This window comes from Thamnophis elegans, chromosome 1 (assembly GCF_009769535.1).
Source record: "Thamnophis elegans isolate rThaEle1 chromosome 1, rThaEle1.pri, whole genome shotgun sequence".
In the NCBI taxonomy this organism is placed as follows: domain Eukaryota; kingdom Metazoa; phylum Chordata; class Lepidosauria; order Squamata; family Colubridae; genus Thamnophis; species Thamnophis elegans.
Window position 1 is genome coordinate 107,212,430 of NC_045541.1, and position 14,378 is coordinate 107,226,807.

The following is a 14,378-nucleotide window of genomic DNA, read 5'->3' on the forward strand; positions in this document are numbered from 1 at the left end:
AATTAAATAGCAGATTTTATGAATGATAATATCTAATGTCATATCAGCTGGAAAATCAATGTCTTTCAAGATCTGTTTAAGAAAACATTGTTTCAAAATGAAAATTTACCTTGTTATCTTTAACTTTTTTATAGAACATGACTGAAAAACTAAAGGATTGCTTAGGAGAAATGGTAACAATCAAGACAGAACCATGTTCTCCGTGCCAGGAAGAAGAATATGGACAGTTTGGGTAAGAGCCTTTAAATTTCTAACTTGCACTATCAATATAGGAGTCCTGTGCAAAGACAGATAAGGGGGATATGTGCATTCTGAGGTCACAGTGTAAATCTTGGGCTTTCCTATTTGTGTCCCAGCTTCAGTCATAAGTAGTTCCCAACACTGGACACAACATCATGACATTTATTTGTTGGATTTTTATATACCACCTTTATTTTTTGTTCATTCAAGGCAAAATACACATAATGCTTCTGCCTTCTACTTTCCACCAAAATAGCAAACCTGTCCCTGAAAAGCATTTTGGAAAGTATGTTCAAGCTGTTTAAGATATTAACATTTATTATAAGATTGATTTGAAAACAACTTTTTTTCTATATCCCCTGTGGCTTGGTCAGCATATGGTTCTTCCCAATCTGTTATAGCAACTTGGATTAAAAGGAATAATAGATCTTGTACAAGAAGATATATATCTTGAAAGAATAGAGCACCTGTTCATAACACACGGAGTGGAAAATGTGACTGGGACAAATACCTCTGTGTTTCTGAAAGAGGGGATTCAGCATAGGGCAGAGTTGAGAAGAAGCCTGATGTTGAATGGTTGATGGCTTGGTTCAAAGTTCAGCACTAAATCATGGTGTTTGGTGAAGGCTGCCTATTGTTAAATGACTATAATAAATATGGTAACAAAGCAAGGACACAAGCCATTTGAAAATAATTGAATATACTGAGGTTTTGGCACCACGTCTACAAATTTCCTTCAGAAATAACCTCAGGGAAATTTGTAGACCTGTTGCCAGGATTCCAGTACACGTAATTGATTTTATAGTTTGCTCAAGAGAAGTTCCAAGAAATGAGAATTTAAAAATATTTTGAAATAGGTAGTGACTAAATTGACATAAGAATTAGAAGCCAGGAAGCAGTAAATTAATTTTAATTTGAGTTAAAACAACAACTTTTATTTTAACAACTCTGTAATACCTTGCACCATGGTGTAATCAGGGTGTTTGAATGGAGCTGAATATTTACTGGCCGTATGACCTCTCTGATGCCTACATAGAGCTTATAGCAGATATTTTCTCTTTGCGCCCAGAGAAATATGTGCCACTACCTAGGATCGAATACACATTTCTAGATTGTGAGGCAAGAACTCCACCTTTAGGCCACCAGCTGCTCTAAAACAACAACATATACTTCTTCTAATTTCTGTTTCTTCATTTTCTATAGTAGAATATCACATGTGTTCTCTTGTTTTGTCAGCTCTCAAAAGTTTGACTCTCACTCTATGGATGTGGAGCCTAAAAAGCTAAAAGGAAAGCAGGAGTTGGTTATGTCCAAAAGTTTTCAGCAGGTTGATTTCTGGTGTAAGTATCATACTGGTGCTCTAACCATTCTAATATTAAAGCTTTAAAATAGAAAATACAGTGAATAGAAAGCTCACAGTTGCTATCTTAAAAAAGTGGTAAAACTACAGTAGGGTTGTGCAACATTTGGTCCATATTGGTGCTCTTAGGATTCTACAATTGTTGTTTTTCTACAAATAAATTTTAAAATGCTATTTTTTTCCCAAATTTTCCAAACTTTATCTCACATGAAATCTCATAACAGTTCAAGAAAATATTCATAATCATGATATTTAATAATCTTGAAAGATTTGGGCGGTTTTAAAATTATTTTTTAAAATATTTATTTGGTGCCACAATGTTGTGATACATGATGGCATCAGCATTTAAAAAGGTTTCCAACCCTACAGCTAAACTGTTTCATATTTTTTATTATTATTAAATAGTATAGCTTATATCCAAGAGGCAATTTTAAGTACATTCAGTAGCATGACTTAAATCCATGAAATCAGCTAAGATATAAGAAAATTTGAAGGACAGAATTTTCAAAAGAGAGGCTCAGCAAGACTACTTCTCAACAGTTGTTGTCTGTCGTACATGAGACACCAAAGGAAACATGGCAAACTTTCTATGATAGATTTGATTTTAATTCTCAAATTGATATTGTCCACTAGAAAAGTATTTTCTGTTACCTATAATGCTAGCTGACATGACATTTTTATGTTTAATCTATAAAATCCTTAGTGACTGTCTATGCTTGGTTGCTTGTTGCAAATGTTTCTTTCCAGAGTAGAAGAGCTAGACATAAAGAAGCTAATTTTATTTTATTTTATCAAAAGGGATTTAATCAAGTAATGTCACTTGTTTTTACTTAAATTTCCATCCTCATATTAGATTTTTCTTTTAAAAAAATCACAAGAGTCCCATGGCAGGAATGTAACAAAACATAAAGTTTACTAAAAAAAAACAAAACAATTTTGTTAGCAAGCAGTTATTTCAATTTGAGTATGGTATATAAAGAGAAAGCAAAAGTCAACCAGAAAAAAAAATCCTCACCATAGGGTTGGCTGTCAGTCTGACCCTAAACAAGTGGTCCATAATGCAGCCCAAAATTATGTTGCTAAGTGAAACATTTTTTAAGTGACTTTTGCTCCATTTTATGATTTTTGTTGCCACAGCTTTTAAGTGAATCATTGAAGTTGGTAAATTTGTAATATTGTTGTCACGTGAAACTACATTGAATTTGCTTGTCAGAAGGTAACAAAGGTGATCACATGACTCCTGGACTCTGCAACTATCATAAATATGAGTCAGTTGCCAAGCATATGAAATTTGATCCTGTGACTATAGGGATGCTGCAAGGGTCATAAGTGTGAAAAACAGTCATAAGTCACAATTTTTCCAGTGATGATGTTCCTTAACGGTCACTATATATGACGTCCAATAGAAATGTGCAAAATGTTTGTTACAGCTGTTTTAAGCTTGCCCATGCCTAAAATGAAACATATATATGGGATATTTGCATCCATGTATAGAATTGGGAAATAGCCAAGGGCATAAAAAATTGGAGGTAAGCAATCCGTGCCTTGGAAGATTAGCATTGGAATGTTCTGTGCTAGGAATACTGAGGGTAGGAAGGAGCAGACAGGATGATAACACACCAGATTTTCCCGTTTTCCCAGATTGTATTTACTCTACAGCCTTGAACAACCATTCTAGGTTTACTTCTGCGTGGTCTAATGATTTAGCAGAATATACAGAATGCAGTGGTTTTGTCTAGCATTTAAAACAAAACACTTTCTCCATTTTGTGCCACATAATTATGCTGTAAGCCTAAAGCATACAGTAAACAATTTTTTAAAAAGAAAAACATTTCCATTTTTATTTTATGATCTCCAAGTTGTCTGACATTCTATTTCTGCTTTTGGCAACATCTATAAAATTCCCCACATGGGAAACTCTAAATGTATGCTAACCGCTTGCTCTCTTTTCTTGCCACTGAGTTCTGAGCAGGATCATATTAACATTTTTAGTAATTATTTTGTAATTAGAATTGACATACTAACATTTTAAAGCAAATGTTCATGTGATTCTTCTACTGAAACAGAAAAAAGTTATCTGTTTATCTCATGTGGGTGACAATTGGGATTCCAATTCAGAAAGCATTAAATATATATCTTCAAATTTATGTCCAAATTTACATTTAAACAAAACTTGGCATTGTTCTGATACAATATGCAATGAAAATTACATTAATTCCTCTGTAGTATTGCTTTGAACTCTTGTTTTGGTTCAAAAAGTTATAATCTATGACACTGTTCTTATATAATTCCCACAGTGCTGATCTTGCCAAAATTGCTATCTCTTCATTTACATACATGTGCTATCTCCAATTATATATTGACAACCTTATGAGGGTGCAATAGAATAATAGATAATGAGTAGTTAAGAGCCACCATAAATTTATCCAGTTGTAGTCTGGTAAAGCTGCTTTTTGCCTTTTCATAAAAGAGATTTTTTAAAATCAAGCCTTGGAGCTATTGAACAACCTCAGGAAATTATGAAAGGAATATAAGTACTAATTGATTAATTGCAAACCTTGGCCTGATACTTAATTATGAAAAAGAGCTACTTCATACACAGCCATTTGCATTATGATGTGAATGTGAACTATTAGGACTAATTCACATGTATTTACATTTTTAAAAAAATATTCATTGGGCCAGGAATAATCTCTAGTTCAAAGAGCCTCCACAGCAACTACATTACATATTTCCCTGCCTTAACTCATACTATACCCTTTCCTTAGTATTGGTTTTGTGGAGTAAGGATGATTTATACAGGGGAACACAAACATAACAGATGTGATAAAATACAGTTTGTTTACTTTTGCCTCTAGGAGTGGTTGGATTAAATGATATTTGATAATTTTAGGCAAGATTTTGTGAATTATACCTTCATTCAGGAAGCAAACATTTGCTTTACTATTGCAAATGTTTGCAGTATTGAATGAGCTGAAATCTTTGTTGAATGCATAACCAATGACTCAGAGAGATATAGCTTTATGGCTGGGAATTGCTTTTTAATTAAAAAAAGGGCCCTCATATATTTTTGGTAATTTGTTTGCAATGTTGGTGGAAGTTGTAATTCATCAGTAAGTTTTATTTGAAAATTAAAATTAAATTCAAAAAACTTACTGGCATCCTTAGCAAGATTAGGAGGGCTAGACTCATTCTTGTTATTTCCTCTTTCTATAGTTTGTGAGTCGTGCCAGGAGTACTTTGTAGATGAATGTCCAAATCATGGCCCACCAATGTTTGTGTCTGATACTCCAGTACCCATTGGCATCCCTGAAAGAGCTGTGCTCACTATCCCTCCTGGCATGGAAGTGATCAAAGAGCCCAATGGGGAACGAGATGTCCGCTGCGTAAATGATGTTATCCCCAAAGGTCGCATCTTTGGACCATATGAAGGGAAGCTGTCTAGTCAGGACAAGTCAGCAGGATTTTTCTCTTGGCTGGTGAGTATTCTCAGCTGGATGATTCTTTAAGGAATCAGTGAGATTAACATCTGGACATACTTGACTATAATTCAGCTATAAGAAGAACATATGTAATTAAGAAACTCCTCATACAACTAATCTTCAGGCAAGGATTAAAGTGTAAAGAACAAAGTAAAACTTGGAAGTCAGGAGTCAGGTTTTCATACAAGAAAGCATATTTCCACAGACTGCAAAACCCAGCTGTCTTCCAGATGATTTTTTTTTTGGTCAGCTCCAAGAAATAAATAGGAAATATTGTTCTAAGAATGAAAAATTAAACTGTTACATTTATTCATTTAATTACCTTAAAGTGCATGATCTTAACTTTGTTATAAATGTATGGTTTTTTTTTCAGATTGTTGATAAGAACAACCACTATAAATCCATAGATGGAACAGATGAGACTACATCAAACTGGATGAGGTGAGTCTGTTTCCTATATATAATTTCCCTGTGTGTTTTTATTTGCATCTGTAAAAAGAAAGAATATATTTCCCTGTTTTCAGTTTTTAAAAATGTTTATCCTCCTTTGTACACAAAACCAGAGTTTTATAGGGGACAAAGACAGAGCTTTGTCATTACAGTGATTTAGAAGTGATTTCTGTAGTTTGCTTATATTTACCTTGTATGTGTATTAAAATAACTTCAAAAGGATCTGCTACTAGATCAGAACATAAATAGAAAAAAAAACTTGGTTGTGGGAAACTTGTTTGATGCTTTTTGTTAAGGTTATTGGCTGTTTTAACTTTGTTTTTAACGGCACAGGGGACAAGGAGAGTAGATGTATCATATCTGCATCAACAAATTTCAGTTTGATCACTCTCCTATTACTTCTTATTACATAATGAGTATTTCACAACTTTGCAACAACTCAAAAACAGAACAAATTGGTCAGTAATTGCTGCTGCTGTTTTATTCCCTAAATCAGTTTTGATATACAATATGCCTAATTGTTGTGGTTGGATCAGTGTGTAGATTTGTGCTTTAGATTATTTCAAATGGTAGCTGGCAAAATACTTTGAAGATATTGTACTAAAATAAGGCCTTTTAAAATAATTTAACAATGATATGAATAAAAATTATGGTATCTATATTGCAAGAGTTGGGGAAATTTGATTTATAACTTCCAGCTATCCCTACTAGGAAAGTATATTATATATCAGAAATGTATCAATTCATTCCTTGAAGATATATTATATAGATGAAGTGGCACACTAGTATCAAATATCAGATTAACACTGGTTATTTTTAAACCATTCAAAACATGTCCTATAGAAATTTACAATATTATTTTGATTTACTTCAAAGGGAATCATATTGAACTTAATGTGATTTGTGAGTGAGAATGCCTGTATATAATTGGAGTGCAAATATAATAATAGTAAAGGTGGAATACAGAAGAAACTAAGTAGTCAATAAAAAGTATTTATCAAATTAAAAAAATAACAAATTAAGGCAAATATCTATATAACTATATTTATATTACAGTTTACTTGTGAGACGTGTTATTGTATATTCCAACTAGTTGGACTTATATACTGCTATACTATATTACAATGCTATACAGTATTGTCTAGTATTGTTCATGCCAATTTTCTCTTCTCCTTCCTTTTATTTTTATTTTCAGATAAAATGTTCTGTGGCTACTACTAATAATTAGTTTTCATTGACTTTGTGGCCATTTTAAAATATCTTTCCACAATTTAAAAAGAATATCTAACTGAATAGCATGGCTCCAACAGAACATAGTGGAAATAGTGGAGCCATTTATTGGTTACCTTCTCTACTCTTGAAAAATCTGTTGAGTTCTGTAACATTTGTTGGTGTTAACAATTTGTTGGTATAATGTTGATTTTGGTCGCCACGATGTAGAAAAGATGTGGAGACTCTAGAAAGAGTGCAGAGAAGAGCAACAAAGATGATAAAACATATGAAAATGGTTGCAGGAACTGGGTATGTCTAGTTTAATGAAAAGAAGGATTAGGGGAGACTTGATAGCAGTGTTCCAATATCTCAGGGGTTGCCACAAATAAGAGGGAGTCAATCTATTCTCCAAAGTACCTGAGGATAGAACAAGAAGCAATGGGTGGAAACTAATCAAGGAGAGAAGCAACTTAGAACTGAGGAGAAATTTCCTGACAATTAGAACAATTAATCAGTGGAATAGCTTGCCTCCAGAAGTTGTGAATGCCCCAACATGGAAGTCTTTAAGAAGATGTTGTATAGCCATTTGTTTGAAATGGTATAGGGTTTCCTGCCTAGGCGGGGTTGGACTAGAAGACCTCCAAGGTCCCTTCCAACTCTGCTATTGTATTGTATTATTGAAATTCGCAGTTGAATGAGGAACAGTTTTGTTCTATCTTTTCAGTTTGCTGCCTTTCTATTTCCTTTCATATCTTCAAGATGTAATAGGCTGGCACAGCATTGTTTCTTATTTTCTAAAAATGCTTGTGTCACATCATTAAAAATAGGTAACATGATAGGGAAAGGAAGATACTGTATTTTTAAACTGCCATGTTAGCTAGGGAAATATGCTAGTAGTAAAGTGAAATGTGGGCTACCTTCTCTCATTGGATAACCAATTTATGGTTACTGGTGATGTTGACAGGAATATAAACCTAGAAGAGTACCAGTTCTTTTAAAATATTGCCAGGATTTGCAACTGTAATGCTAGAACAGCTTCTTTTATGGCTTATGCTTCCTCAAAGTAGTCGAAAGCATAGATTTCTTTCTTTTCCTACATTTTATTTTGCTAAATTAAATTTTGAAATATTAGGATATACATTTTGAGCTTCACGTTCTCTTTGGATGTAAGGTACTCCAGATAATGACAGTACAATTGATGAGACCTACTTCTTAGCAGTTGCAATTATGGTTAAATTAGAACTGCCCAAGCCTTCTAAAATAAGTTCTTGAACAATTCATTACTAAAATGTAATTTACTTCTGAGTATATTAACTAAGGTTTGCATGAAGGTCTGGTGTAATGGGTTATACTGGATGTAAAATTCAACAGAATACAGTATTTTGACAAAATACAATTTGGTATATTCTGAATTATTCTGGGGCTCCTAGAGTATATGCTGATATAATTTATCATGGAGTAAGTGTATTCTGTGCTATTTGTGGGGAATGGTTGTATGTTATTAAAATGTTCTACCTGTCACATTTTTGAACTATGCAACGTTGCATTTTACATAAATATGGAAAGAGTCTTTTCTGGTTAAGTGTATTTATTTAGCATATGGCAAATACATGGACTTATAGTAGTTAGAGAGCCATGAGTTCTACTGAGGTGACTGGCTGCCCAACTGTAGATAACTGCCAATTCTTCAGTGTAGCCTGGCTGTCACTTGTTACTACTCATTTGGTTCACACTAACGTGCTATCCAGGGTTCACTACGAGGTGAATTAACATCACACACCCACCACACCCATCTGGTTAAGTATTTGTCATAGAAACGTGATAAACATTATGGGTGGATCAGGAAGACTTTTTAGCAAACTATTGTGTATGTTCGTTATAGGATATTTGCTAAATTTGTCTAGTATGAAATGCCAATCCAAGCCCATAAGAGATAGAAAATTTGGATGAAAATTATATCCAATTACAAAACATTATGGAAAATAACTGAGTGAATATTTGTTGCAGATAATATCACAAGTTCTCAGATTTTCCCCATTTCCCAAACAGAGTTGCAAATTTTGAAAGTAGCCATGGTTCTTTTTAGCATCTTATTTCTCTTTTGTCTGTTAGAATTTGCTTGCAGTTATCAGGTAAATTTTAATTAACCTGTTAAATAGAAACACTATTCATTGTTTTCCATGAAAAAAAGCAACATCATTTAATCAAGGAGGAGAAACAGTTGGTAATCTTGGGAAATTCTCAGTGTGGAAAATCCAGAATACCCTTGCTGATTTTATTTATTTATTTGGTGTTATGTGTTTAATCCATTAGGTCTCTTGAGTCATTGCCCTGTGGTAAATATCTTTAGTGTTCATCGTTTTTAACCACTAGAATTGTTTTTTGTATCACAATATTTGGTAGTTGTTTTGTTTCTTACAAAAGATAATTACATTTCTCCAAGAATGAACAAAGCCTCCAAATACCTGTTCATTTACATGCAAAGATTACACAACAAATGGTACGCATTGCATGTGTATCTTTGTTCCCCACCAAACTAAGAGGACTGCTGTTTTACAAACAAAGTATATTCTTACTTTCTATGCTTGCGTAAGAGTGGAAGGCATTATCTTGAGAGGAAGGTCATCAATCTGGAAATTAATATACAGTGGGACATGTTTCTTGTTTTTAGTAGTGTGAGTATATCACATTGATTTCCTTTTACCATTTATCCTTTGTGGGATATTGAACCCAAGGAATATGACTGAACGAAAGAGGAAGCCCAAGTTCTCCAGAGAAGAACTGGACATTCTGGTCACTGAAGTGACTCGGAACAAAGCCAGGCTGTTTGGAAGGGACACAATACGTCTATCTCATGCAGAACAGGGACAAGATCTGGGAAGCTATAGCCAGAAAAATCACATCAGTGAGCCATGTTCCCAGGTCTGTAAAAGATATTAAGCACAGATGGCACGACATGAAAAGAAGGACCAAAGACAAACTGGCATTCATGCGGAGGTCCATCTCCAGTCCCAGCAGCCCGGGGAGGCCCTCGGCCATTGTCCTGACCGCCCACGAGAGAGCCATGAAGTCGATGCTACATTCGTCACGCCAGATGCACGGCTTCCGGAGAGCGGATCTGGACGTGGTTGACAGCCCATCAACCAGTTGTAAGTATTATCTCTTGTCTGTTCCCTGCTGTACAGCTTGGTTCTGACAAAGAAATGTATTATACAAAAGATAATGCTTCACTTTTAGGTGAAGAGCACTTTCTAGTTCAGGTTTCCTGAAGTATTTATTACTTCCTGCCCTGGTTACTTTGTTCATTATTGATTCATGAAGCTGTATCTTGAATAAACTGATTTAGGCTGTGAACCTTATTATTCAGGTTAGCATAAAGGATAGAAAATATGATCTATATAACAACATGTGTGATATATAGCACATGAGTGTATACAACAAGGGAGAGAAGGAATCACAAATGTAAATCCTATTGTCATCATTAATACATCCTATATAAATACGAGATATTTTTATTGTTCATAGAATGCATATTTGCTTACTCAAAAAAATTATTTGTAACTACTAGTGGCATTTATTCACAGTCATGTAGAGTGACAAAATATTTAACCCACCCAATCGCATGGTTTCAGCATTTGCTAATTCAGCATTTGTGGCAGTTGTAACTGCTGCGGATAGCAAAAATAGCTTCTGCATTTTCTCCATAGATGTAGAAATAGTCTAAAAGAGGCTGGTGATGTAGTTGATTATTGCTACATAATCTAAATTGGTGTTATCCTACTTTCATGGTCTTTTCTGATATTGAGCCAATACTATACAGCTTAATGTATTCAACTTGCAGATATCTATTATCCCTGTATCTACTATTCTCCCCTCCAGTCAAGAATATCACCATTTATTCATATGTGGATATGTCCTAGTGTGTACATATATATTGTCCATATTCAAAATGAGATTTGCTTCTCAGTATATCTTAGCTGGCATCTGTGATTCAAGAGGTCCCTAGGTTAAGAACACGTTCCATTCCCCAACTCTGTCTTTAATCCAAATTTGTATTTAAATTGGAACATCTACTTACAAATGGGCTGCCAGATCAGAGAAAGACAACATTTTCTCATAAGCAGCCCATTTGTATCTAGGGTTGCTGTTAAGTTGAACGTACATAACCTGGCAACTGCCTGTATTCAGGATAAGTATCATAAATATATAATTGTTTTCATTACTTTTGTGGATATAGATGATATAGTGGATCAAACGTAATCAAAAATCCAGAAACAATTGTTGTACTATCAGTATTTTCTTTCATAGTTTTTTCTGATTTAAAGGATACACTGAGATCTGTGATTTGAAAACTAAGTAACATGCAGGGAGGATGCAAGGAAAGAAAAAATTATGGCCCACCAGCATGTATTTGGATTTCAGCTACAATTTTAGATACAATTCTATGGATAAAATTTTATATATTAGGCAATAATATAATAATATTATAATAAACAACCCCACAAAGTTTATTAAGGTCCCCATTTTAAAACCTGTGTGTTAGTGTTGCACTTGCTCTTATTTGAAGAAAACAGAGGATCACAAAATATTCCATTCATTTTATAATGATAGAGCCTCTTTATTAAACAAGGAATAGGAGCATGCATGAAGATGATATGGCCAACTCAGATACTCATAGGTATATGAGTTACTTTTTCTTCAATGCCTTCATGGCAGACTAAGGAATTGCCTTATTGATTCGTCTATAGGTTCAGACTGAAGCAGTTAGTGATTCTCTTAAGATCTCAGTCAGGGGTCCCTTTTTGCCTTACTACTGCAATATCTGGAATCTCCTAGCTGGAAGGTCTTAGTTCTACTGCTGAGCTATAGCTTGGTTTGGGAACGCTTAAAATTACTGTCCAAGATTGGTCAATGATGCAAATCTCTCTATTACAAAAGGCAAGAAGACAAGAAATGATTCCATACAATAAGTGTTACTTTTACTGACCTCAGAGATTCTGGTATATAATTATCATTATTTCATTAGAACAATGTTTCATTTTACGTATACTATGAGAGCTACAGAAGGACACTATAGGTCATGTTTCATTCATCAGTGAGGTGTGTGTGTGTGTGTGTGTGTGTGTGTGTGTGTGTGTGTGTGTGTGTGTGTGTTGACTCCTGGCAACTTCCTGGACAGGTCTCTGCAGTTTCCTTGGCAATATTTAAGAAGTGGTTTGCCATTACTTGCTTCCTAGAGTTGAGAAAGAATGATTGGTCATCCAATTGGCTTCATGGCCAAGTCAGGAATAGAACTTACAGTTTATTGGGTTCTCGAGTCTGATGTTGTAACCATTACATCAAACCAGCTTCCTATTTAATTGAGTGATTACAAAATACTTTTGTGCAGTCATTTCAGTGAACTGAAAGTGGACACATTATTAAGCTATATCAGGAGAGCAGAGTCTAACAGAGCAATTTTTGTTTTTAGCTTTTGCAATCTGGCTTAGTGAAATCAGATGTTCTGCTCTAATATGCCATCTGTTCAATCAGACTGTTTTTTTTTCATGTGTGTTTAAAGCAGGTACTGTTTTACAAAATAAATTATTTAAATTCTTTCTAAATAGTATAGAAACACTCTTAGATTTCACTGAATCCCACATGTAAATTTTGCCTTCTTTTTGAAGTAGAGTTTATCAATGCAAAGCCTTCGTGCAAATAATCTGGTGTCTTCTCTCTTTTTTTCCTGTTTGTGTTTCAAGCTGATGAAGGAGAAGAAGCGGCAGGCTCCTCATAGCAGCATCACTTTTCATCATAAAAAGGTTCTGAAGAAACCGATGATCTCTCCATGCCGCCTTTCCTTCATTCATCGTGTTTGTCAGATTATTCGACTATTCTAAGCCAAAGGGAAGAAATAATGCACCTAAATTCAAGTTCTGAGTTTTCCCCCTCAATCTCTTATCCAAAATCCACCTATTTCTGGCTTTGACCATCAGCTCTTTGATTCCCACATTCAACAGACGGGACTATTCAGACAATTATGTCAAGAGTTGGTGACAATCCATAGAGATGTGGCAAGCAACATGCACGCAATTAGCCAAAGATGACTGACTTGAGTGGACAAATCACCCAAATGTGCCAAACTTTAATTAAAATAAAAGATGAGCTTCAAGCATTGAACAAGAGTCATATCTCTAATGCTAGCCAAGAAATAAACCTGCAGAGAATTGGCTCAAACAGCCCCATTGAAACCAAAGGACATATTAGCCAAAATAAGCCCAAGACGACTCCTGTTACTCGGATTATTAGGTCACGGAAGAGAAAACACTATTTCTAGTTTTCCACAATATTATATTAAAAAGTGCAGTTGATGTTGGTTTAATAAGTGCTCCTTAGCATAAACATTGGAGAAAGTTAATGAATTTTTTTCTCTTAAGAATATGATAAAGTATAGCAACATATGCTATAAGCTTTGGAACTTCCTAGCTGGAAGTAAACTTTGTTTGATGTACTTGGAAACAGTACTTGTTTGTAAAACAATGCAGTAGAGGGTATGTAATCCTCTTGAATAAAAAAAGATAGTATTAAAGACATAAATAACTTCATGACCTTACAAATACAACAGGTTCTTATAGATTTGATTTTGACTAGCTTTTAAGCTCAGGAAACATTCTGGTAATGTTACTAGATATTTAGGTTTAAGTAAATATATTATTATAGTCAATTGTAATGCCCAGTTTTCTTCTTTGTCATTATTCTACTATTGCAGGTGACACTATGTAGACATCAATAAGGTTTCTAGGTTTAGAAAGGGAAACTTGTTTCTAGCCTTCCCAGTTTCTGAAATTTTTGGATCTTTTCTGTGTTTTGGAGCATTTGAAAGAAGGAAGTTTTAAGGGGTTTACAAATTAGGAGTTTTAAATCTTGAATATGTTTAAGGCATCCTTTGCATCCCTTAACCCTGCTCCCCCCCCCTCTCCCGAGGTGGGTAAAATAGATATTTTATTGAGGCAAGATTCAAAGCACTAATTTTAACTTGCCTATTTTTCCATCTTCTTTTTCCCTGAAAGACCTAAAAGAGTTGGTCTTGCTTATTCTAGTGGTTTGTGTGATAAACCTTGACCTGAAGGCCGGATAAAAAATCATGAGCAGTTCCAGACTGAAAAAGTTGTAGAACTGAATGCACTGTTGATTTTTTTCATCACTGTGAAGAAACAGATTATGAGATCAGATAACACTTTGGTCTCATGTAACAGTCAGTCTCATGCCTAATTTTTTGGCTTAGTAATTAACTACTGATGTTTGGGAATGGAATGTTGAATCAGAACAGATACTAAAAAAGAAGGAACTTAAAGCAATGTAGGCAGTATTTCTTTACTTCCAAGCCTGTAAATAATTACACAATATATTTTTTTATCATTAATTTCATGACAAAAAGCAATTTTAAATAATAATAATTAAACTGTATAAGATTGTAAGCATAGCCGAGGTGGCGCAGTGATTAGGATGCAGTACTGCAGGCCACTTCGGCTGACTGTTATCTGCAGTTCAGCGGTTCAAATCTCACCAGCTCAAGATTGACTCAGCCTTCCATCCTTCCGAGGTGTGTGAAATGAGGATCCAGACTGTGGGGGCAATTTGCTGACTCAATTTGC

At 34.5% G+C, this 14,378-nt stretch overlaps 1 protein-coding gene across 3 annotated transcripts in view; it reads left to right on the forward strand.

The window, feature by feature from the left end:
- Nucleotides 1-14,378, forward strand: part of PRDM11 (PR/SET domain 11) — a 54,295-nt gene that overhangs the window by 17,472 nt on the left and 22,445 nt on the right. For all 3 annotated transcript variants that reach the window (XM_032226536.1, XM_032226527.1, XM_032226545.1), the window contains 4 exons: nt 135-232; nt 1,477-1,580; nt 4,817-5,079; nt 5,456-5,523. In XM_032226536.1, the coding sequence (XP_032082427.1) occupies nt 138-232; nt 1,477-1,580; nt 4,817-5,079; nt 5,456-5,523 (530 nt within the window). In that variant the 5' untranslated portion in view covers nt 135-137. The remainder of the gene's footprint in view (nt 1-134; nt 233-1,476; nt 1,581-4,816; nt 5,080-5,455; nt 5,524-14,378) is intronic.